This window comes from Dermacentor variabilis, chromosome 11, assembly GCF_050947875.1.
Source record: "Dermacentor variabilis isolate Ectoservices chromosome 11, ASM5094787v1, whole genome shotgun sequence".
NCBI classification, from domain to species: Eukaryota; Metazoa; Arthropoda; class Arachnida; order Ixodida; family Ixodidae; genus Dermacentor; species Dermacentor variabilis.
In genome coordinates this window covers 113,132,082-113,156,466 of record NC_134578.1, presented here as the reverse complement: position 1 = coordinate 113,156,466, position 24,385 = coordinate 113,132,082, and the positions used below count along the sequence as shown (strand labels likewise).

Sequence of the window (24,385 nt, the reverse complement as noted above, 5' to 3'; positions counted from 1 at the left end):
TTCTATCGTGGAAAAGGAGAAAAAAGCAATACACTGCTTGATAACCATGTTGCGAAGGCGCTGCATTTGGCTAATTATGGCATTCCGTGCATTGTGCATCATTTTATTCCGGCTCTGTTGACACTCTTGTTGCAATTAACAACTGAAGTAGGACTGCTTGGAACAACTGGAAACACGCGTCGGTGGTATAGTGGTTAGCATAGCTGCCTTCCAAGCAGTTGTCCCGGGTTCGATTCCCGGCCGACGCAAATATTTTTTGCACATACCCACACGTCAACTCCCCGTATCTCTAGATACTATCAGTGGCATGTGTGAAATCGACCTTCACTTTTATTCGTATTAAGCGTGGTGTTCTATCGTGGAAAAGGAGAAAAAAGCAATACACTGCTTGATAACCATGTTGCGAAGGCGCTGCATTTGGCTAATTATGGCATTCCGTGCATTGTGCATCATTTTATTCCGGCTGTGTTGACACTCTTGTTGCAATTAACAACTGAAGTAGGACTGCTTGGAACAACTGGAAACACGCGTCGGTGGTATAGTGGTTAGCATAGCTGCCTTCCAAGCAGTTGACCCGGGTTCGATTCCCGGCCGACGCAAATATCTTGCGCACATGCCCACACGTCAGCTCCCCGTATCTCTAGATATTATCAGTGGCATGTGTGAAATCGACCTTCACTTTTATTCGTATTAAGAGTGGTGTTCTATCGTGGAAAAGGTGAAAAAAGAAATACAGTGCTAGATTACCATGTTGCGAAGGCACTGCATCTGGCTAATAGATGCATTCCGTGCATTCTGCATCATTTTATTCCGGCTGTGTTGACACTCTTGTTGCAATTAACAACTGAAGTAGGACTGCTTGGAACAACTGGAAACACGCGTCGCAGGTATAGTGGTTAGCATAGCTGCCTTCCAAGCAGTTGACCCGGGTTCGATTCCCGGCCCACGCAAAAATTTTTTGCACATGCCCACACGTCAGCTCCCCGTATCTCTAGATATTATCAGTGGCATGTGTGAAATCGACCTTCCCTTATATTCGAATTAAGCGTGGTGTTCTATCGTGGAAAAGGAGAAAAAAGCAATACACTGCTTGATAACCATGTTGCGAAGGCGCTGCATTTGGCTAATTATGGCATTCCGTGCATTGTGCATCATTTTATTCCGGCTCTGTTGACACTCTTGTTGCAATTAACAACTGAAGTAGGACTGCTTGGAACAACTGGAAACACGCGTCGGTGGTATAGTGGTTAGCATAGCTGCCTTCCAAGCAGTTGTCCCGGGTTCGATTCCCGGCCGACGCAAATATTTTTTGCACATACCCACACGTCAACTCCCCGTATCTCTAGATACTATCAGTGGCATGTGTGAAATCGACCTTCACTTTTATTCGTATTAAGCGTGGTGTTCTATCGTGGAAAAGGAGAAAAAAGCAATACACTGCTTGATAACCATGTTGCGAAGGCGCTGCATTTGGCTAATTATGGCATTCCGTGCATTGTGCATCATTTTATTCCGGCTGTGTTGACACTCTTGTTGCAATTAACAACTGAAGTAGGACTGCTTGGAACAACTGGAAACACGCGTCGGTGGTATAGTGGTTAGCATAGCTGCCTTCCAAGCAATTGACCCGGGTTCGATTCCCGGCCGACGCAAATATTTTGTGCACATGCCCACACGTCAGCTCCCCGTATCTCTAGATATTATCAGTGGCATGTGTGAAATCGACCTTCACTTTTATTCGTATTAAGAGTGGTGTTCTATCGTGGAAAAGGTGAAAAAAGAAATACAGTGCTAGATTACCATGTTGCGAAGGCACTGCATCTGGCTAATAGATGCATTCCGAGCATTTGGCGTGATTTTATTCCGGCTTTGTTGACACTCTTGTTGCAATTAACAACTGAAGTAGGACTGCTTGGAACAACTGGAAACACGCGTCGGTGGTATAGTGGTTAGCATAGCTGCATTCCAAGTAGTTGACCCGGGTTCGATTCCCGGCCGACGCAAATATCTTGCGCACATGCCCACACGTCTGCTCCCCGTATCTCTAGATATTATAAGTGGCATGTGTGAAATCGACCTTCACTTTTATTCGTATTAAGAGTGGTGTTCTATCGTGGAAAAGGTGAAAAAAGAAATACAGTGCTAGATTACCATGTTGCGAAGGCACTGCATCTGGCTAATAGATGCATTCCGAGCATTCGGCGTCATTTTATTCCGGCTGTGTTGACACTCTTGTTGCAATTAACAACTGAAGTAGGACTGCTTGGAACAACTGGAAACACGTGTCGGTTGTATAGTGGTTAGCATAGCTGCCTTCCAAGCAGTTGACCCGGGTTCGATTCCCGGCCGACGCAAATATCTTGCGCACATGCCCACACGTCAGCTCCCCGTATCTCTAGATATTATCAGTGGCATGTGTGGAATCGACCTTTACTTTTATTCGTATTAAGCGTGGTCTTCTATCGTGGAAAAGGAGAAAAAAGCAGTACACTGCTAGATAACCATGTTGCGAAGGCGCTGCATTTGGCTAATTAATGCATTCCGTGCATTGTGCATGATTTTATTCCGGCTGTGTTGACACTCTTGTTGCAATTAACAACTGAAGTAGGACTGCTTGGAACAACTGGAAACACGCGTCGCAGGTATAGTGGTTAGCATAGCTGCCTTCCAAGCAGTTGACCCGGGTTCGATTCCCGGCCGACGCAAATATTTTGTGCACATGCCCACACGTCAGCTCCCCGTATCTCTAGATATTATCAGTGGCATGTGTGAAATCGACCTTCACTTTTATTCGTATTAAGAGTGGTGTTCTATCGTGGAAAAGGTGAAAAAAGAAATACAGTGCTAGATTACCATGTTGCGAAGGCACTGCATCTGGCTAATAGATGCATTCCGAGCATTTGGCGTGATCTTATTCCGGCTGTGTTGACACTCTTGTTGCAATTAACAACTGAAATAGGACTGCTTGGAACAACTGGAAACACGCGTCGCAGGTATAGTGGTTAGCATAGCTGCCTTCCAAGCAGTTGACCCGGGTTCGATTCCCGGCCGACGCAAATATCTTGCGCACATGCCCACACGTCAGCTCCCCGTATCTCTAGATATTATCAGTGGCATGTGTGAAATCGACCTTCACTTTTATTCGTATTAGGGGCGGCGTTCTATCGTGGAAAAGGAGAAAAAAGAAATACAGTGCTAGATTAGCATGTTGCGAAGGCGCTGCATTTGGCTAATTAATGCATACCGAGCATTTGGCGTCATTTTGTTCCGGCTGTGTTGACACTCTTGTTGCAAATAAAAACTGATGTAGGACTGCTTGCAACAACTGGAAACACGCGTCGGTGGTATAGTGGTTAGCATAGCTGCCTTCCAAGCAGTTGACCCGGGTTCGATTCCCGGCCGACGCAAATATTTTGTGCACATGCCCACACGTCAGCTCCCCGTATCTCTAGATATTATCAGTGGCATGTGTGAAATCGACCTTTACTTTTATTCGTATTAAGCGTGGTGTTCTATCGTGGAAAAGGAGAAAAAAGCAATACACTGCTAGATTACCATGTTGCGAAGGCGCTGCATTTGGCTAATTAATGCATTCCGTGCATTGTGCATCATTTTATTCCGGCTGTGTTGACACTCTTGTTGCAATTAACAACTGAAGTAGGACTGCTTGGAACAACTGGAAACACGCGTCGCAGGTATAGTGGTTAGCATAGCTGCCTTCCAAGCAGTTGACCCGGGTTCGATTCCCGGCCGACGCAAATATCTTGTGCACATGCCCACACGTCAGCTCCCCGTATCTCTAGATATTATCAGTGGCATGTGTGAAATCGACCTTTACTTTTATTCGTATTAAGCGTGGTGTTCTATCGTGGAAAAGGAGAAAAAAGCAATACACTGCTAGATTACCATGTTGCGAAGGCGCTGCATTTGGCTAATTAATGCATTCCGTGCATTGTGCATCATTTTATTCCGGCTGTGTTGACACTCTTGTTGCAATTAACAACTGAAGTAGGACTGCTTGGAACAACTGGAAACACGCGTCGCAGGTATAGTGGTTAGCATAGCTGCCTTCCAAGCAGTTGACCCGGGTTCGATTCCCGGCCGACGCAAATATCTTGCGCACATGCCCACACGTCAGCTCCCCGTATCTCTAGATATTATCAGTGGCATGTGTGAAATCGACCTTCACTTTTATTCGTATTAGGGGCGGCGTTCTATCGTGGAAAAGGAGAAAAAAGAAATACAGTGCTAGATTAGCATGTTGCGAAGGCGCTGCATTTGGCTAATTAATGCATACCGAGCATTTGGCGTCATTTTGTTCCGGCTGTGTTGACACTCTTGTTGCAAATAAAAACTGATGTAGGACTGCTTGCAACAACTGGAAACACGCGTCGGTGGTATAGTGGTTAGCATAGCTGCCTTCCAAGCAGTTGACCCGGGTTCGATTCCCGGCCGACGCAAATATTTTGTGCACATGCCCACACGTCAGCTCCCCGTATCTCTAGATATTATCAGTGGCATGTGTGAAATCGACCTTTACTTTTATTCGTATTAAGCGTGGTGTTCTATCGTGGAAAAGGAGAAAAAAGCAATACACTGCTAGATTACCATGTTGCGAAGGCGCTGCATTTGGCTAATTAATGCATTCCGTGCATTGTGCATCATTTTATTCCGGCTGTGTTGACACTCTTGTTGCAATTAACAACTGAAGTAGGACTGCTTGGAACAACTGGAAACACGCGTCGGTGGTATAGTGGTTAGCATAGCTGCCTTCCAAGCAGTTGACCCGGGTTCGATTCCCGGCCGACGCAAATATCTTGTGCACATGCCCACACGTCAGCTCCCCGTATCTCTAGATATTATCAGTGGCATGTGTGAAATCGACCTTTACTTTTATTCGTATTAAGCGTGGTGTTCTATCGTTTAAAAGGAGAAAAAAGCAATACACTGCTAGATTACCATGTTGCGAAGGCGCTGCATTTGGCTAATTAATGCATTCCGTGCATTGTGCATCATTTTATTCCGGCTGTGTTGACACTCTTGTTGCAATTAACAACTGAAGTAGGACTGCTTGGAACAACTGGAAACACGCGTCGCAGGTATAGTGGTTAGCATAGCTGCCTTCCAAGCAGTTGACCCGGGTTCGATTCCCGGCCGACGCAAATATTTTGTGCACATGCCCACACGTCAGCTCCCCGTATCTCTAGATATTATCAGTGGCATGTGTGAAATCGACCTTCACTTTTATCCGTATTAAGCGTGGTGTTCTATCGTGGAAAAGGAGAAAAAAGCAATACACTGCTAGATAACCATGTTGCGAAGGCGCTGCATTTGGCTAATTAATACATTCCGTGCATTGTGCATCATTTTATTCCGGCTGTGTTGACACTCTTGTTGCAATTAACAACTGAAGTAGGACTGCTTGGAACAACTGGAAACACGCGTCGCAGGTATAGTGGTTAGCATAGCTGCCTTCCAAGCAGTTGACCCGGGTTCGATTCCCGGCCGACGCAAATATTTTGTGCACATGCCCACACGTCAGCTCCCCGTATCTCTAGATATTATCAGTGGCATGTGTGAAATCGACCTTCACTTTTATTCGTATTAAGCGTGGTGTTCTATCGTGGAAAAGGAGAAAAAAGCAATACACCGCTAGATAACCATGTTGCGAAGGCGCTGCATTTGTCTAATTAATGCATTCCGTGCATTGTGCATCATTTTATTCCGGCTGTGTGGACACTCTTGTTGCAATTAACAACTGAAGTAGGACTGCTTGGAACAACTGGAAACACGCGTCGGTGGTATAGTCATTCTGCTTCCGGCTCCCGAGCTGAACGGATCGCGGGATCATGGGCTCCAATGGAGCGGCATATGCGGCTGTTAGCCGCGGCAACAGGCTTTCGACGGAAGAAGATAAAGATTACCAGATAATTTTGCCTCGCCTACCTACAGGACGTATTGTTTTGAACACAGTTTTTTTGCACGGCGACGCTCGTGTTCGCCCGTTTCGTGTAGAAGATTTTCGAGACGCGCTTCAAGCTGTTGGTATGCTCTCTGGCGTCGTCGCCCTTGGAGCATACCAAATCAACCATGTATGGGCGGTGACGATGAAGACAGCCGAGGCTGCCGAAAAGCTGGCGGCCCTGAAGGAGCTGCAGGTGAAGGGGCGTCGCTGCCTGGTCATCGACCCCAAGGAACAACAGGTGAAGCTTCGTATCCACTGGCTTCTGCATGGGGTGGACGACGAAGACGTCAAGACCGCGCTGGCCTCCTTCGGCAAGGTGACGGAAGTGACCCGGGAGCGCTGGCGAGTGGATGGCGTTTCCGACAAGGGCTCGACGACCCGAGCAGTGCTGCTGCAGCTGAAGGCAGGAATGAAAGTCGACGACCTGCCCCACCAGATCCGCGTCGCCGGCGAGCTTGCGCTGGTGGTAGCCCCAGGACGTCCCATGCAGTGCCTGCGCTGCCGGGGCTCTGGCCACGTTCGTCGTGAATGCAAGGTTCCCCGTTGCTCGCGGTGCAGGCTTTTTGGACACAACGACGCGGACTGTGTGCGTTCATACGCAGTAGCCGCGGGTTCGGCGGAGAGCGAGCCGTCGACGTTAGACCATGTAATGGACGTGACCGAGGCGGAGGAAGCGGCCACGGGAGCTGGAAACGGCAAAGTGGCGGCAGAAACCGGCACGACGACCAAGCAAGCCGAAGGAGGAAGGAATATCCCTCCCCCCAAAGAACCAGCGGCTACAGTCGAGAGCGTGAAGACGGCCCCGCAAGAAAATGAGAGCCACCAGCCAGCTACGGATGCAACGCAGGCAGAGGCGGACGACAACGCGAGCCCTGCTAGCGCCCGCGTCGAGTCCGTCTCGGCACCGGTCAAGAGATCCCTGCAGCACGAGGAGAAAGTCGACGGAAAGGCCGGCGGTGACTCCGAGGCACCACCCGCTAAGACGCTACCTGGAAGGCGCTCCACCCTCAAGCCCAAGCCGAACCTGGAGACTGACCGTAGGCTAACCCCGAAGCCGACCAAAGAGGAACCCGGGCGACGGCCGCCGGATGGCCACGGAGGCGTCTAGCGGTCAGCTAGACGTTAAGGTGAGCACCATGCTCCGGGCCTTCTCCCCTCCGGTTTTCACCAATAATGGCTACCAACCCGTCGCTTAGCCTCGGCACGCTAAACGTTCGAGGTCTGGCCGCCAAAAGGAAACAGAGTCAGGTTTACAGACTACTAGTGGACCACGACCTCAACGTTTTAGCCGTGCAAGAAACCAAGGTAGACGGCGAGGAGGAGACCGGGAGCATGGTGCAAAGGTTCACGTATAACTACTATACGGTAGTGAGCCACGCCTTAGGGACTTCGGCAGGGTGTGTGCTGTTCGTGAGGAAGCTCCCTGGTCTTGTTATAGATGGTTACTTCTCCTGTACTTCTGGTCGACTTGTCTTTTGTGACTTCAGCAATTGTAATGTCCAATGGCGCGTGTTTTGCATTTATGCGCCTAATACTGTGCAAGAGAGGGCAAATTTCTTTTTGAGTTTAAAGCATCATTTACATGTGCAAAAAATGATAGCCTGTGTAGGCGACTTCAACTGCGTATTGAAAGCTGAGGATAGGTCTACGCGTCGCGTGGTTTGTGACAAAAGTAGTGATATCCTGGCGCAGATCACACACGAATTCGAATTAGAAGATATCGCAGAATGTTTTCGCGGTCACGGAGACGTAAGCTACACTCACTTTCAGGGCACAAGTCACGCACGCTTAGACCGTATCTATCTTTCATATGATTTAGTGGAAAAATGCCAGTGCTACACAGTTACGGCCATATCATATTCTGACCACTGCCTGGTAAAATGCACGGTGGGCAGGAAGAAAGAACGAAACAAGTTCGTCTGGGAACTGTGGAAATTGAATGCAGAGCTGTTACGGGATGAAACTTTTAACGAAAATGCAGTGGCTGCTCTGAATTCTTTTGGAACAGACAGTTCTACGAAATTTGGTGAGGAATGGGAGTTGCTGAAGCAAAGCATTAAATTGAAGGCAATTGAAAGAAGTAGCGTACTGCGATATGAACAAAAGGCCAGAGAAAAGGATTTAACAACATTGCTAGAAAAATTTGCGAAGCTTGAATGCATGCAACCTGGCGCCTATCAACAAGATATGCGCGCCGTTAAGAAGAAGCTCGAGGTATTCGACGAAGATCGCTTCCGAGGTGCGCTAGTGCGCGCCAGAGCAGAAAGGCTATCATGCGGGGAAACGCCAACGAAAAGAGCACTGGGGTTAGAAAAAAAGCACTCGAGACGTAAGCAGATTGAGGCTATCGAATATGAAGGGGTGGTATTAACGGATAACAATAATATAGGGCGTGCTTTCTTTGAGCATTACAAAGAACTTTTTACATTCAGGCCTGTCAACATGCACGATTTCAAGAAGTTATTTTTGCAACGAATCCCACAGCTGTCGAGTGAGGTTAAAGAAACCTTAGAACGACCATTAACAGAATATGAAGTGATGAAAGCCATCGAAGACCTGAATCCTGGGAAGTCGCCAGGTCCAGACGGTCTTTGTGCCGCTTGGTACAAATCCTTCAAGAGCCACCTAGCTCCTATGTTAACAGCAGTTTTCAATGAAGCATATGAACTGAAAATACTTCCACCATCCTTTGGCCAGTCCCATACAGTACTAATACCGAAAACAGAAGAGACCGAAAAGCTCAAGCAACTTTCCTCCTACAGACCCATAGCGCTTACTAACTGCGACTACAAAATATTGATGAAGGTGTTGGCACGACGGGTCCAGTCAGTTATTCAGGAAGTAGTCGGCCCACACCAGACGTGTGGTATTCGTGGAAGAACCATTTTCACTAACATCCATAAAATGAAGTGTGTGCTGGAGTGTTGTGACGCCATGTGCGATGCAGTAGCCATCCTCCAGCTAGACTTGGAGAAGGCGTTTGATTGTGTTTCTCACGACATATTGCTTACCATCCTTGAACACGTTAATTTTGGCCACATAATCGCTGAAGGGGTGACCATGGCGTACCGGAGCTGCTATACCAGACTTATAATTAATCAGATGTTGGGGGCCCCCATTAACGTGAAGCGCTCCGTTCGCCAGGGTTGTCCACTCAGTCCACTCCTGTTTTGTGTCTACATAGAAACGCTATGTCTGGCCATCATTGAAAATGAATGTATTAAGGGGTTTAGTCTTCAATCAGCAGAAGTGAAGCTACTGGCATACGCTGACGATGTGGCTGTGTGCTGTAAGGACAAACAAAGTGTATTGAATACTGTTAACATCGTCAAAAAGTTTGGTAACGTCACTAACAGCTACGTTAACTGGCAGAAATGTTTGGGGTTTTGGCATGGAAGATGGGCGTCTACACCAGACCACTTTTCGAACGTAAACTGGGTCACGACGCCAGTTAAGTACCTTGGAGCACCCCTTGATGCCTACAAGGACAGTAGCGAGTACTGGAAGGAGCGGACAAAACAACTAAAAGAAAAAGCCGACCGATGGAACGCCTGTTACTTGTCAATATTCGCGAGAGCTACAGCGTGCAACATGTTTCTCGTGACAAAGATCTGGTACGTAATGCAGGTACTACAGTGCTCTCGTATTAATGTGCAGAAACTGCACCGCGTGTTCGCTGTATTCGTGTGGGCATCGAGCTGGGAGCGATGTAGCCGAGATAATCTCTTCCGGCGCGTGAAGGATGGTGGTCTGGGGTTGGCGCACCTCTTCTTGCGTCAACTGGTGAATAGATTCTCCTTCTTTCGAGATACAAACGACCCATTTCTGCGCACGGTGATCCAAATGAGGCTGTCAAGATCACTTCCCGAATTCATTGTAGGTACGGAAATAATGCCAGGACCAGTCCGTGGTTTCTTTCGGGAAATAGTTCAGAGTGTTTCCTTTTTGCGTGTTCGTTTTTCAAGTGCATATTTGTGGAGTGTAAAACGGAAAAAGTTATATCGTGATTTATGTGACAGTGTTTTGCTGGTACCTATGTACAGAGCCCCGTACAGTGGAGGTCCAGGCCTAGATGTATTGAAAAGGGTGAAGAAGATGCCAGTTCAACCAGCCACTAAATCGTTCTTTTTTAAATTACACACTGGTACTGTACCTGTTAAAATCTTCCTTGAACAACGTGGGTTCTACATGCCATGGGGAACCAACTGCCTTATATGTAAAAAAACAGAAAGCATAGATCACGTCTTCATCCACTGTTGGGAAGGGGTCTTTTTCTGGGACGTGTTACAAAGGACTCTAAAAAAGGAGCTACCTATAGATCCCCACGGAATCAGGTTTCTGCCAGTATATGACGACGAAGGTTTCCCGTACGACCTGATCATGCTTACGGGCCTCCACTGTTTATGGCGCGCAAGAATGGCGGGTTACCATTGTGACCCGGATGCCCGACCGGCGCGTCTGTACTTTTGTGAATCCATGCAACGGTATGTGGAAGTGATCAAGATGCAACAGCCTGTTCCTGAGTGGCTGTCGAGGGTTGAACCCCTTACAGCACTAAAGGAATTTTAATCCGACAACGTCGTGCCACAGTAGCGGACGGCAGCGAATGTAAATATTACTGTTCCTTGTTCCGTTTGTGTATTCATCCCTTTTTGCTTCTTTGGTCTTTGTTTATATCATTTAGGAATTTGTGTTGTGATATGTCGAGGTCTGGCAATAAAGAAAAAAAAAAAAGCGTCGGTGGTATAGCGGTTAGCATAGCTGCCTTCCAAGCAGTTGACCCGGGTTCGATTCCCGGCCGACGCAAATATTTTGTGCACATGCCCACACGTCAGCTCCCCGTATCTCTAGATATTATCAGTGGCATGTGTGAAATCGACCTTCACTTTTATTCGTATTAAGCGTGGTGTTCTATCGTGGAAAAGGAGAAAAAAGCAATACACTGCTAGATAACCATGTTGCGAAGGCGCTGCATTTGGCTAATTAATGCATTCCGTGCATTGTGCATCATTTTATTCCGGCTGTGTTGACACTCTTGTTGCAATTAACAACTGAAGTAGGACTTCTTGGAACAACTGGAAACACGCGTCGGTGGTATAGTGGTTAGCATAGCTGCCTTCCAAGCAGTTGACCCGGGTTCGATTCCCGGCCGACGCAAATATTTTGTGCACATGCCCACACGTCAGCTCCCCGTATCTCTAGATATTATCAGTGGCATGTGTGAAATCGACCTTCACTTTTATTCGTATTAATAGTGGTGTTCTATCGTGGAAAAGGTGAAAAAGGGAATACAGTGCTAGATTACCATGTTGCGAAGGCACTGCATCTGGCTAATAGATGCATTCCGAGCATTTGGCGTCATTTTATTCCGGCTGTGTTGACACTCTTGTTGCAATTAACAACTGAAGTAGGACTGCTTAGGACAACTGGAAACACGCGTCGGTGGTATAGTGGTTAGCATAGCTGCCTTCCAAGCAGTTGACCCGGGTTCGATTCCCGGCCGACGCAAATATTTTGTGCACATGCCCACACGTCAGCTCCCCGTATCTCTAGATATTATCAGTGGCATGTGTCAAATCGACCTTTACTTTTATTCGTATTAAGCGTGGTGTTCTATCGTGGAAAAGGAGAAAAAAGCAGTACACTGCTAGATAACCATGTTGCGAAGGCGCTGCATTTGGCTAAATAATGCATTCCGTGCATTGTGCATCATTTTATTCCGGCTGTGTTGACACTCTTGTTGCAATTAACAACTGAAGTAGGACTGCTTGGAACAACTGGAAACATGCGCCGGTGGTATATTGGTTAGCATAGCTGCCTTCCAAGCAGTTGACCCGGGTTCGATTCCCGGCCGACGCAAATATTTTGTGCACATGCCCACACGTCAGCTCCCCGTATCTCTAGATATTATCAGTGGCATGTGTGAAATCGACCTTCAGATTTATTCGTATTAAGCGTGGTGTTCTATCGTGGAAAAGGAGAAAAAAGCAATACACTGCTAGATAACCATGTTGCGAAGGCGCTGCATTTGGCTAATTAATGCATTCCGTGCAGTGTGCATCATTTTATTCCGGCTGTGTTGACACTCCTGTTGCAAATAACAACTGAAGTAAGACTGGTTGGAACAACCGAAAACACGCGTCGGTGGTATAGTGGTTAGCATAGCTGCCTTCCAAGCAGTTGACCTGGGTTCGATTCCCGGCCGACGCAAATATTTAGTGCACATGCCCACACGTCTGCGCTTCGTATCTATGCACATTATCAGTTGGCATGTGTGAAATTGACCTTTTCTTTTATTCGTGGTAAAAGCGGCGTTCTATCGTTAGAAAAAAAAAAGAAATACACTCCTAGATTACCATAATGCGAAGACGCTGCATCTGCCTAATAAATCCATTCCGTGCACTGGGCGTCATTTTATTCCGGTTGTGTCGACACTCTTGTTGCCATTAACAACTGAAGTAAGACTGCTTGGAACAACCGAAAACACGCGTCGGTGGTATAGTGGTTTGCATAGCTGCCTTCCAAGCAGTTGACCCGGGTTCGATTCCCGGCCGACGCAAATATTTAGTGCACATGCCCACACGTCTGCTCTTCGTATCTATGCACATTATCAGTTGGCATGTGTGAAATTGACCTTTTCTTTTATTCGTGGTAAAATGGGCGTTCTATCGTTAGAAAATAAAGAAATACACTCCTAGATTACCATAATGCGAAGACAATGCATCTTGCTATTAAATGCATGCCGTGCATTGTGCGTCATTTGGTTCAGGCTGTGTCGACACTGTTTTTGCAATTAACGACAGCTAAGGAAGCTGCTGAAGGGGCGGATGCTGTCTACATCTCTGGAAATGAAGACTTAAAAGGTGAGCTCGGAGGGGTCTGATATCGGCAACGTGAAGACAATAATAGCAAGATGCATTGCCTTCGCATATATTACCATAATGCGAAGGCAATGCATCTTGCTATTAAATGCATTCCGTGCATTGTGCGTCATTTTGTTCAGGCTGTGTCGACACTCTTTTTGCAATTAACAACAGGCAAGGAAGCTGCTGGAGGGGCGGACGCTCAGTCTACATCTCTGGAAATGAAGACCGAAAAGGTGAACTCGGAGGGGTCTGATAACGGCGACGTGCCCGATACTGCAGTTCCATCCGCCATGGTTCAAGTCAAGGAAATTGGTGTTGATGCGACGAGTGCGTTTTCAACTATCCAAGCAACCCCAACCACCATGGTTGACGAAACAGTCAGCATCTCCGTGAGCATGGACACGACTTCCGACGCTAAGGGTGCCGGAAAGTGGTTGCGCGACGATGTTGAGGACCATAGCCGAAACCGATACCGAAAAACCGGCACTGAAAACCCAGACAGGCCGACGGTCGACGCTGAAGGTCAAACCCAACGTGCCGCCAGACAGATGGCTGCCACACGGGCCACCTCCGCCTTAGCGGAGGTAGTGTCCCGGAAAGAGCTTCCAATACGTGATCTTTGATCGGGAATGGGCCTGCGACTACGTGGGTTGGCTGTCGTCGGCTCGAAAGGGAGGGCCATGTTCAACGAGCATCACTGCATACCAGAGTCCATATGTTTCCTAAGAAAAGTTTGTAGGGGCGTACCCTAAATATTACTAAAACCTTGGCAGACACTATTATCCTCTCCAGTCCGCTTCGTTTGGCGACATTAAACGTCAGAGAGTTGTCGCAGAGGCGAAGACAGTGTCAGATAAGTCGCATGTTACTAGAAAAAGACATTGATTTGATGGCCGTCCATGAAACAAAAATTGAACCTGAAGAAAAAATGGCCCGATTGGTCGAAACTTTCAGAAATAAGTACAATGTACGCGTTTGCCATGCAAGTGGTACTTCTGAGGGCTGCCTTTTTTTTATTAGAAATAGCATTGTGATAACAGAGCAACAAGTTACTTCACGTGAGGGGGGGGAGGCGTTTGCTTATTGGTGAATTTTCTTTTTCTGGATTGCTGTGGCGGCGGTTTGTGTATACGCCCCTAATCATGCTCGAGACCGTGAACAATTTTTGTTCTTCTGAGGTCTTTCTTGCGGTGTGAAAGACACGTTCTAATGTTTGGAGACTTCAATTGTGTGTGCCGGCCGATAGATCGATCGAAAAAGCAACTTGGCCAAGATAACAGTGCCGCACTTCTGCATGAAATTTTGTGTGATGTTGATCTAGAGGATGTTGGGAGTGTTCTTGGTCCTTACAGTGATGTGCAATATACGCATTTTCAAGGAGACAGCCGCTCAAAATTAGACCGCACCTATGTTCCTGTTCTCTTAGTTCCGCTACTTTCTGAATATGGTGTAGAATGTATCTTTTTCACTGATCATTGTCTGGTAATGGTTACGATAGGTATTAAAAAGAAAGAACAGAAATTTAATTGGCACCTATGGAAACTTGACGACAACCTTTTGCAAGATGAAGTATTTGGAACAGAATAAAGGGAAATTATATGTTGTTCTCCTTGAGGATCTAAAAAGTGTAGAATCTTGAGAGATGTTCAAAACCAAAGCGAAAACAACTGCTTTAGAGAGAGCATGCGTGTTGCGGCAAAAACAAAAGCAAGAAGAACAGCAACTGCAATGCACGTTAGCATACCTGTTGAACATGGGAAGCGGCGCGGCTGGTATATTTGCACATGATTTCAAAGAACTTAAAGCGAAACTTGAAGTGGTTTATGAAGAGAGATATCGTGGGGCGGTTTTAAGAGCACGCGCTGAACGTGTATGGCTGTGTGAAACGCCCACCAAGCGAGCTTTAAGTGAAGGGAAGAGGTACGCTATGACCAAGGAAGTAAAAGAAATCGTTTATCAAGGGCTGCTTACAAATGACGGGCAAATGATAGAACGCACTTTAGTTGACTACTATAGCACGCTGCTAAGCAAGAGGACAAGCGATATCTCTGCGTTTAAGAGTGAATATTTACTTCTGATGCCGAAAATTGATGGCGAACTTAAGGATGCCCTTGGCAGGCCGATTTCTGTAACAGAAATTGAAAAGGCTATAGATGGTCTTATTGCAAAGAAATCGCCCGGACCGGATGGACTTGGGGCAGCGATATATAAAATTTTCAAGCTTGAAATCGCTGAGGCTCTTCACCGCGTCATAACCAAGTGTTACGAACAAAAATGGACGCCTCATTCTTTCCAACAGACACATGTAGTACTGATACGTAAATCAACAGACCACATCAAACTTCAATCCATAGAGACCTACCGGCCAATAAGCTTAGCAAATATTCATAATAATGTATTTATGAAGGCGTATTTACTCAAATTGAGGACGACACAACGAGCTATGGAAAGAAGAATGATAGGTGTAACGTTAAGGGATAAGAAAAGAGCAGATTGGGTGAGGGAACAAACGCGAGTTAATGACATCTTAGTTGAAATCAAGAAAAAGAAATGGGCATGGGCAGGACATGTAATGAGAAGGGAAGATAACCGATGGTCATTAAGGGTTACGGACTGGATCCCAAGGGAAGGGAAGCGTAGCAGGGGGCGGCAGAAAGTTAGGTGGGCGGATGAGATTAAGAAGTTTGCAGGGACGGCATGGCCACAATTAGTACATGACCGGGGTTGTTGGAGAAGTATGGGAGAGGCCTTTGCCTTGCAGTGGGCGTAACCAGGCTGATGATGATGATGATGATGAAGGTGCCCACCCATCGCCTTCAGAGTTTAGTGAACTCCCTAGTAGGTACACATCACACATGCGGTATAAAAGGCAGGACTATATTCACAAATATGCATATAGCGCGATGCATACTTAAATGCTGCGATGCGATGGGAGATCATGTAGCTATGCTACAAGTAGATTTGGTCGAAGCTTTTGACAGCGTGTCACACGAAATCCTGTTTATGCTTCTTCATTATGTTAACGTCGGGTCAGTCATTTTGGACGGGGTGAAAATGATGTATGATGGTTGTACCACAATCTTAATTATTAACAACAAACTGAGCAGGCGGATTGCAGTAATGCCTAGTATAAAGCAAGGCTATCCGATCTCGGCCTTGCTTTTTGCACTTTATTTAAAACCTTTCTGCTTAAAGTTACTACATAGCCATGATATTCGCGGGTACGCATTCCTTGGTAGAGAAATAAAAGTTTTAGCTTATGCCGATGCCATAGCAGTGTTGTGTCGCGATAAACAGAGAATTGCAGAAGCTGTGAGCGATGCCCAAGCTTTTTGCAATGCTTCCGGTAGTGCCATAAGTTGGTAAATATGTTTAAGATTTTGGCACGGGAATTGGCCAGATGCACCACAAGTCTTTGACAAAATGCAGTGGAGTGTATTACCCGGCATTAATCTTGGGGTTCCGCTCAGTGCCTACCGTGAGCCTATAGAATTCTGGACGAGTGAGAGAGGCAGAATCAAATAGCAAACTAACAAATGAAGGGGAGAGGGGAGGCCACAACTTTTTGATGTTTGCTAAGGCCAAAGTATGTAATATCTTTTTAGTAGCGAAAGTGTCCTACGTCCTGCAGGTGCTATGCATGAGCCGATCTTCAGTTTAAAAAATACACAGAGTGTTTGCAGAGTTTATTTGGGGTTCGGTGTGGGAACGCACGAGCAGAAGTAATTTGTTTCACGCATTACACAATGGGGGACTTCGTTTAACGCATTTGTGTTTCAAGCAACTTTTGTCGAGATTTGTTTTCTTCCGCGACCAAAGCGTTGGATTTCTGCGGACTGTAATCCAAGTGAGATTGCGCGACGCTTTGCCCGATTTTGTTGTATCGTCTCACGCAATCAAACCGACGGCACTAAAGGGCTATCTGCGTGAAGTTTCCATGGCGATACGTCTTCTAAACGCTCGTTTTTCGAAAGACTACTTGGTTGCAGTGTCACGAAAACAATTGTATGAGGATCTTGTCGAAGTCTTTGTACCTAAACCAGTGTGTCGTTCTATGTACTAGTTAGGGCCTGAACAAGATGTTTTCAAGCGAGTCAATAATATGCCTGTACGAGCTAACGCAAAATCATTCTTTTTCAAACTGCATACCGGCACACTGCCTGTTAAGCCATGGCTAAGAAGCAAGGGCTTGTTTTTCCCATTGTCAGACAACTGTCTTAAGTTTAACAAGGAAGAAACTGTCGAACATATTTTTCTTGACTGCCACGATGCCCGCTTTCTTTGGGACATCCTGCAAAGAACATTAAAAAAAGGGATGCCTATCACTGCGTTCGGAATAAGGTTTTTGCCATGTGCTGAACCTGATGGTGTGCCGGTAGACATGTTGATGCTGTGCTGTATGCAAAGTTTGTGGCGAAATCTTATGGCTCTACGCAATGCTGATGTTCACGCGAGGTCAGCAATGTATTACATTATTGAGAGTGTTAATTATACAAGCGAAGTCTTGAAACTGCAAAATGATCCACAAAATTGGCTTTCAGTGTTGGACAGTTTGGCTTTGATGAAGCCATTTTAACATCACACGCCAGTCTTACTAACGACTAGACGTTTTAACACTAGTTTTTATGTGACAATGTTTGTATGTACTTGACAAGCCGGTAATAAAGAAATGTGTCGGTGGTATAGTGGTAAACATAGCTGGCTTCCAAGCCGTTGACCCATGTTCGATTCTCGGCCGACGCAAACGCTTTGTGCACATGCCCACGCGTCATCTCCCCGTATCGATACAAATTATCAGTTGGCTTGTGTGAAATTGACCTTTGCTTTTATTCGTGGTAAGCGGGACGTTCTATCGTGAAAAAGAAAAAAAGAAATGCAGTCCTAGATTACCATAAGGCGAAGGCACTGCATCTGGCTATTAAATGCGTTCCGTTCACTGGGCGTCATTTTATTCTGGCTGTGTCGACACTCTTGTTGCGATTAACTACTGAAGTAGAACTGCTTCAAAATACCGGAAACGCGCGCCGGTGGTATAGTGGTTAGCATAGCTGCCTTCCAAGCTGTTGTCCCGGGTTCGATTCACGGCCGACGCAAATATATTGTGCGCATGCCCACACGTCATCTCCCTGTATCTTTACACATTATCAGTTGGCATGTGTGAAATTGACCTTTGCTTTTACTCGTGGTAAGCGGGACGTTCTATCGTGAAAAAGAAGAAAAGAAATGCAGTCCTAGATTACCATAATGCGAAGGTACTGCATCTGTCTATTAAATGCATTCTGTGCACTGGGCGTCATTTTCTTCCGGCTGTGTCTACACTCTTGTTACGATTAACAACTGAAGTAGGACTGCTTCAAAATACTGGGAACACGCGTCGGTGGTATAGTGGTTAGCATAGCTGCCTTCCAAGCTGTTGTCCCGGGTTCGATTCACGGCCGACGCAAATATATTGTGCGCATGCCCACACGTCATCTCCCTGTATCTTTACACATTATCAGTTGGCATGTGTGAAATTGACCTTTGCTTTTACTCGTGGTAAGCGGGACGTTCTATCGTGAAAAAGAAGAAAAGAAATGCAGTCCTAGATTACCATAATGCGAAGGCACTGCATCTGTCTATTAAATGCATTCTGTGCACTGGGCGTCATTTTCTTCCGGCTGTGTCTACACTCTTGTTACGATTAACAACTGAAGTAGGACTGCTTCAAAATACTGGGAACACGCGTCGGTGGTACAGTGGTGGTTAGCATAGCTGCCTTCCAAGCAGTTGTCCGGGTTCGATTTTCTCGGTCGACGCAAATGTTTTGTGCGCATGCCCACATGTCACCTCCCCGTATCTATACACATTATCAGTTCGCTTGTGTGAAATTGACCTCCACTTTTATTCGTGGTAAGCGCGACGTTCTATCGTGAAAAATAGAAATACGCTCCTAAATTTCCCTAACCCGCCGTGGTTGCTCAGTGGCTATGGTGTTGGGCTGCTGAGCACGAGGTCGCGGGATCGAATCCCGGCCACGGCGGCCGCATTTCGATGGGGGCGAAATGCGAAAACACCCGTGTGCTTAGATTTAGGTGCACGTGAAAGAACCCCAGGTGGTCAAAATTTCCGGCGTCCTCCACTACGGCGTGCCTCATAATCAGAAAGTGGTTTCGGCACGTAAAACCCCAAATATTATTATTAAATTTCCCTACTGCGAAGGCACTGCATCTGTCTATTAAATGCATTCTGCTCACTGGGCGTCATTTTATTCCGGCTGTGTCGACACTCTTGTTGCAATTAACGACTGAAGTAGGACTGCTTGGAACAACCGAAAACACGCGTCGGTGGTATTGTGGCATTCCACTTCCGGCCACCGTTGTGTTCGGACGTGGGTATCATGGGCTCCCAAGGAGCGGATTCAGCGGCCCATTCAAGCCGCGGAAACAGGTCTTTTGCTTCGGTCGACGAGGACTACCAAGTTGTATTGCCTCCACCGCCAACAAGTCACGTTGTTACAGATACCATTTTTCTTCATGCGGATTTACGTGCGCGCCCATACCGAGTGGAAAATTTTCGCGATGCCTTGGAATATCCTGGAGCACATCCCGACGTTTTCGCTCTGGGGGCGTACAGGATGAATCACGTTTGGGCCGTGACATTCAAGAGCGCTGAAGCAACGAAGAAAATTTCAAAACGGGAATTCCGAGTGCCTTGTAGTTAAGCCCAACGACCAAGTCTTACGAATGAAACTGCACTGGCTTCTTTACGGGGTAAGCGATGATGAAGTGCGTGCGGCCTTGGCTCCGTATGGAAAGGTTACGGAAGTAACGAAGGAAAAATGGCTCGTACGTGGTATCACGGAAAGAGCATCGACAACCCGCCTAGAGGCCATGAAACTGGGAGCCGGACTCACTATCGACGACCTACCTCACCAGTTGCGTGTAGGAAGCGAACTCGCCCTACTTGTTGTGCCGAACCGAGCACCATTATGCCTCCTTTGCAACACCACCGGCCACATTCGACGTGACTGCCGTGTGCCTCACTGTTCCCAGTGTAGGCGCTTCGCTTCGTCCACACGGGCCTAGACTGCGTGACCACATATGCGAGCATCACTGGAAAAGCAACGAAGGACGCGTATGCAGAGCTCATCATGGATGAAGCAGACGCCGAAGAAGCCGCTGGTGGGCGAAAGCAGGCCGACACAAAGAGCGCAAATCAAGAAGTTGCCCCAACTGGCGCGTGGAAAGGTGTTTTTGCTGATAACACCACACCCCAGGCAAACGGAGTTCCTGTGACGGGGGAAACACAAGAGGCGGACAAAGTCAAACCCATAGAAGCAGCGTCGGGTGCGGAAGCAGAAGCCGACGCGGAGCCCATGGAACTTGAGCCTGGTGCTTCTACCAAGAGACCGCGCGAAGATGCAGGCAACGAAAGGGGCAAGCCCCGTGCAAGTAGCGGAGAAGAACCGCCCACCAAGACAGTCGTGAAGACCGGCCTTCAATTGGGCAGACGAGCCAGCTTCAAACCGAAACCGAGCCTCCCTCCTGACCGGAAAACTGAGGGAAATAAGCCCTCGTAACAACGAACGTCAACGCACACAGCAGCGATTCCACCGCGTACGATCACCGAGCACCTACCATTGCGTCAAGTCACGTAGTAACAGAGCCACAGCGGCATCTACCTGTGAACTGCTGGCTGGACGCGACGTTGCCCGTCGCCGGAATGAGTCGACTGTGTGGCAACATAAAAGATCGAGGTAATCTCCATGCGGTCCACCTGTTTCGCATTAACCATGGCAATTAACCTTAAGACGCCCTTTCGTCTAGGCAATTTACACGTTCGCGGTTGGGCGAGTAGGAGACGCCAGTACCAATTAAGTCGGCTTTTTCAAGAAAATTATTTAGATATTGTCGCCGTGCAAGAGTCAAAGGCGGAAGGCCAGGAACAGATGGACCGCATGGTGCAACCATTTAGAGGAATGTATAACGTCTGCGTGTCATGCGGTTGGAACTTCTGGAGGATGCGCACTCATTATTCGTAACAGTGCTGGAATTGTAGAGGAACGAGTTATTATATGTGGAACTGGCCGATTTGTCATACTTGATTGTTCTTTTTCTGGCCTTAAGTGGCGCATTTTGTGCGTGTATGCTCCAAATGATGAATGTGCACGTAGAATTTTTTTTCAAGAGCTAGAACAATACCTGAAGTGTGAGTGATACATAATATTGATTGGGGATTTCAACTGTGTGTGCAGAGCACAAGACCGAGCTAAGCAAATGAAACGAAGAGATACGAGCGCACAGTTTTTAAACGTACCTGTGAATGATTATGAATTGGAAGATGTCGGTCTTCTGTTATCGACAGGGAAAGCTTCCGTTTATGCGCACTATCAAGGTGAAAACCATGCGCGATTTGACCGAGCTTATATTGCAATACAGCTCGTGCTATTGTGTCAAATTTATGAGATTAAACATATATCCTTTTCTGATTCTATTCCACTGACGTTTGATTTAGGGCAAACACAAAGAGAGAGAGAAAATAATGCAGAGAAAGGCAGGGAGGTTAACTAGAGGTAGTTCCGGTTGGCTACCCTGCGCAGGCGGAAGGGTTAAGAGGGATAAAAAGAGAAACAGAGTGGAAGGGGGAGATAGAAAGAAAGGGCGACAAGCACGAACAAAGCGCGTACACTACAGAACGGTATGGGGCGGCATTCTTAGAGTCTGTCGTGAAGTCCCGTAGACCGCAAGAACGTTAATAGCGCGAATAAGGCCTTCAACGCGGATGTTCTTTCGGAGCATTGGCCCAAAGCTTTTAGTTCTGAAAGTGGACGATTGTCCAGCTTGTCCAGTACCCTGCACATCACTTGTCTCTCAGCACTGTATCGCGGGCAGACACAGATAATGTGTGCGAGCGTCTCGTCGATGTTACATGTGTCGCACGTGGGGCTGTCGGCCATTCCTATGAGGAAAGCATAGGCGTTTGTAAACGCAACGCCTAGCCACAGACGGTAAAGCATGGTCTGTTCACGTCGTGGTAATCCAGGCGGGAGGTGCATCCGTATGTCCGGAGACAACGAACGCAACCGACACATGGTGAAAACATTTGAGTCCCACAGGGGCAAAGTACACTCACGGGACATCAATCGCAGCCCAGCCGCAGCGTCTGTTCGCGAAAGCGGAATGAAGACTCGCTGACCACTTTCATGTGCCGATCGGGCGGCTTCGTCGGCTTGGTCATTCCCTCTGATGTTACAATGTCCTGGAAGCCACTGAAAGATTATGTTGTGTCCCTTATCATAGCTTTGATGATATATGTGCCGAATTTCTGAGGCCAGTTCTTCATTGGGTCCGTGGCGCATTGGGCTTCGTATGCACTGAAGGGCTGCCTTGGAGTCACTGAAGACTGTCCATTGTTGCGGTGGTTTCTGCTTAATGAAATCAAGTGCAGCACGGAGCGCCGCGAGTTCTGCACCCGTTGATGTGGTCACACATGAAGTTCTTAACTTGATTTCCTCAGATTGTGCCGGGATGATGACTGCAGCAGCAGCGCTGTTGAGTTTTACTGAGCCATCTGTGCATACATGTTTCCGGAATCTGTGCACGTTGTGAATGTGCTCCAAAGTTGCTTGCTTCAAAGATTGCAATGGCGCTCCAGCTTTCTTTCTGACTCCTGGAATTGTCAGTTGCACTTGCGGCCGGTGCAGACACCACAATGGATCTGACAATCGTGAAGCGGGCGTAAATTCTGATGGCAAGTACGACTGATGTCTTACAATAGTTTTAGCAAAAGTTGAAAGTGGCCTTTTTGCTGGCAAGCAAGCAAGATGGTGTGAGGGAATCCGAGTCAGGTGTCGGATGTGCGCTCTCAGGACATCTGTATCAATGTAGACTGTCAAAGGCGCGTCTCTGGCTATGGCCACTGTCGCAATCGATGACGTTGTTTTGGGAAGACCGAGACAAGTCCTGAGTGCTTGGGCTTGCACGCTCTGGAGTTTGCGAATATTCGTAGTACAAGTATTACCTATTACAGGTAAGCTGTACCGCAGGAAGCCCAAAAACAGTGCTCGATATAGTTGCAACATTGACGGTACTGTTGCGCCCCAGGACTTCCCGCCGAGAAACGCAAGAAGGTCCACAATGGCGGCCAAACGCTTCGTCATGTACGAGATGTGAGGGCTCCAAGACAAGTCTCTATCAATGATGACGCCAAGAAATCGGTGCGTTCGTCTATATCGTATGATTTGGTTATTAATCCGCAAAGCATACGGGGACATCGATTTACGAGTAAAAGCAACGACTGCACATTTCTCAGCAGAAAGCTCCAGGCCTTGTCTTCTTAGGTATCTTGACACAGCCGTTGAGGCTTTCTGAAGTCGTGCGCGGACTTGTACACGTGTCACGCCTGAAGCCCATATGCAAATGTCGTCTGCATATACGGATAGCTGTACGGTTTGCGGTAACGAATCAGCGAGACCAACGAGCACCAGGTTGAAAAGGGTAGGGCTGAGTACTCCGCCTTGCGGTACACCACGACTGGTATAGCTAGATGGCGTTGGTCCGTCTTCAGTCAAAATAAAGAAAGATCTTCCATGCAAATAGTTGCATATCCAGCGAAAGGTGCGTCCACCAATCCCTACAGCTTCTAAGGCGTCCAGAATTGCCTGATGATCTACATTGTCGTACGCACCTTTAACATCAATGAATAAGGCCGCAGTGATTCGTTTCAGATGTTTCTGGTGTTGTACGTATGTTACCAGGTCGATAACGCTATCTATTGACGAGCGGCCACGTCGAAAACCAGCCATTACCTCTGGATAGACGTTGTAGAATTCCAAGTACCATTCTAGCCGTGCAAGTATCATTCTTTCCATTACCTTGCCGACACAGCTGGCCAGTGCTATTGGACGGTAAGATGATAATTCCAACGGGGATTTGCCAGCCTTGAGGAGTGGAACAAGCCGGCTGGATGTCCACGTTGTAGGGACCAAGCCGTCACGCCATGATGCGTTGTATAGGCCAAGAAGGGCATCTCTGGCCTCTGGACCAAGGTTTACAAGCGCAGAGTATGTGATGCCATCGTGTCCTGGTGACGAAGATCGCCTGCAACCAGCAAGTGCGGCTTCCAGTTCTTCGATGGAGAAAGCAGCGTCCATACGAGGATCCCGGGAGCAAGGGGGCACAATGGGAATAGGTGCGCAAGGTGAATACGTGAGCGCCGGACCCGCAATCCTTGCGCAGTAATCTTCGGCTACCTCGACTTCTCGGCGTCCTTGATGTAGGGCTAGAGACTTAAATGGACGACGCTGTTGAGGAGCTGTTCGAAGACCACGGATTGTTCTCCAGACAACCGACAGAGGTTTACGTGGGTCGAGAGACTCACAAAACGACTTCCAGCGTTGATTGTGGATTACAGCAAGGCGACGCTGAATTTTCTTTTGAATGCGTCTGGCCTCTCTAAGGTCGTAGAGTGATTTAGTCCGTCGGTACCGTCGCTCCGCTCGCCGGCGGATTGCACGGAGGCTCTGTATTTCCGAATCAAAATCCGTGTAGTTCTCTAATGGCCGAAATGAGCGCAA

At 47.4% G+C, this 24,385-nt stretch overlaps 1 protein-coding gene and 12 non-coding genes across 13 annotated transcripts in view; all 13 read left to right on the top strand.

Moving 5' to 3' along the window:
- Positions 1–20,389, top strand: part of LOC142563434 (uncharacterized) — a 36,707-nt gene extending 16,318 nt beyond the window's left edge. Inside the window, exons 2-4 of the mRNA XM_075673989.1 lie at positions 12,735–12,828; positions 13,003–13,220; positions 19,868–20,389. Of these exons, the coding sequence (XP_075530104.1) occupies positions 12,735–12,828; positions 13,003–13,220; positions 19,868–20,389 (834 nt within the window). The remainder of the gene's footprint in view (positions 1–12,734; positions 12,829–13,002; positions 13,221–19,867) is intronic.
- TRNAG-UCC (transfer RNA glycine (anticodon UCC)) lies at positions 177–248 on the top strand. Its single transcript has one exon. It is a non-coding gene; the product is annotated as a tRNA-Gly (tRNA).
- On the top strand, positions 528–599 carry TRNAG-UCC (transfer RNA glycine (anticodon UCC)). Its single transcript has one exon. It is a non-coding gene; the product is annotated as a tRNA-Gly (tRNA).
- TRNAG-UCC (transfer RNA glycine (anticodon UCC)) lies at positions 1,230–1,301 on the top strand. Its single transcript has one exon. It is a non-coding gene; the product is annotated as a tRNA-Gly (tRNA).
- TRNAG-UCC (transfer RNA glycine (anticodon UCC)) lies at positions 1,581–1,652 on the top strand. Its single transcript has one exon. It is a non-coding gene; the product is annotated as a tRNA-Gly (tRNA).
- Positions 3,336–3,407, top strand: TRNAG-UCC (transfer RNA glycine (anticodon UCC)). The gene has a single exon. It is a non-coding gene; the product is annotated as a tRNA-Gly (tRNA).
- TRNAG-UCC (transfer RNA glycine (anticodon UCC)) lies at positions 4,389–4,460 on the top strand. Its single transcript has one exon. It is a non-coding gene; the product is annotated as a tRNA-Gly (tRNA).
- Positions 4,740–4,811, top strand: TRNAG-UCC (transfer RNA glycine (anticodon UCC)). Its single transcript has one exon. It is a non-coding gene; the product is annotated as a tRNA-Gly (tRNA).
- On the top strand, positions 10,700–10,771 carry TRNAG-UCC (transfer RNA glycine (anticodon UCC)). Its single transcript has one exon. It is a non-coding gene; the product is annotated as a tRNA-Gly (tRNA).
- Positions 11,051–11,122, top strand: TRNAG-UCC (transfer RNA glycine (anticodon UCC)). The gene has a single exon. It is a non-coding gene; the product is annotated as a tRNA-Gly (tRNA).
- Positions 11,402–11,473, top strand: TRNAG-UCC (transfer RNA glycine (anticodon UCC)). Its single transcript has one exon. It is a non-coding gene; the product is annotated as a tRNA-Gly (tRNA).
- TRNAG-UCC (transfer RNA glycine (anticodon UCC)) lies at positions 12,104–12,175 on the top strand. Its single transcript has one exon. It is a non-coding gene; the product is annotated as a tRNA-Gly (tRNA).
- TRNAG-UCC (transfer RNA glycine (anticodon UCC)) lies at positions 12,453–12,524 on the top strand. Its single transcript has one exon. It is a non-coding gene; the product is annotated as a tRNA-Gly (tRNA).
- Positions 20,390–24,385: the final 3,996 nt, after the last annotated feature.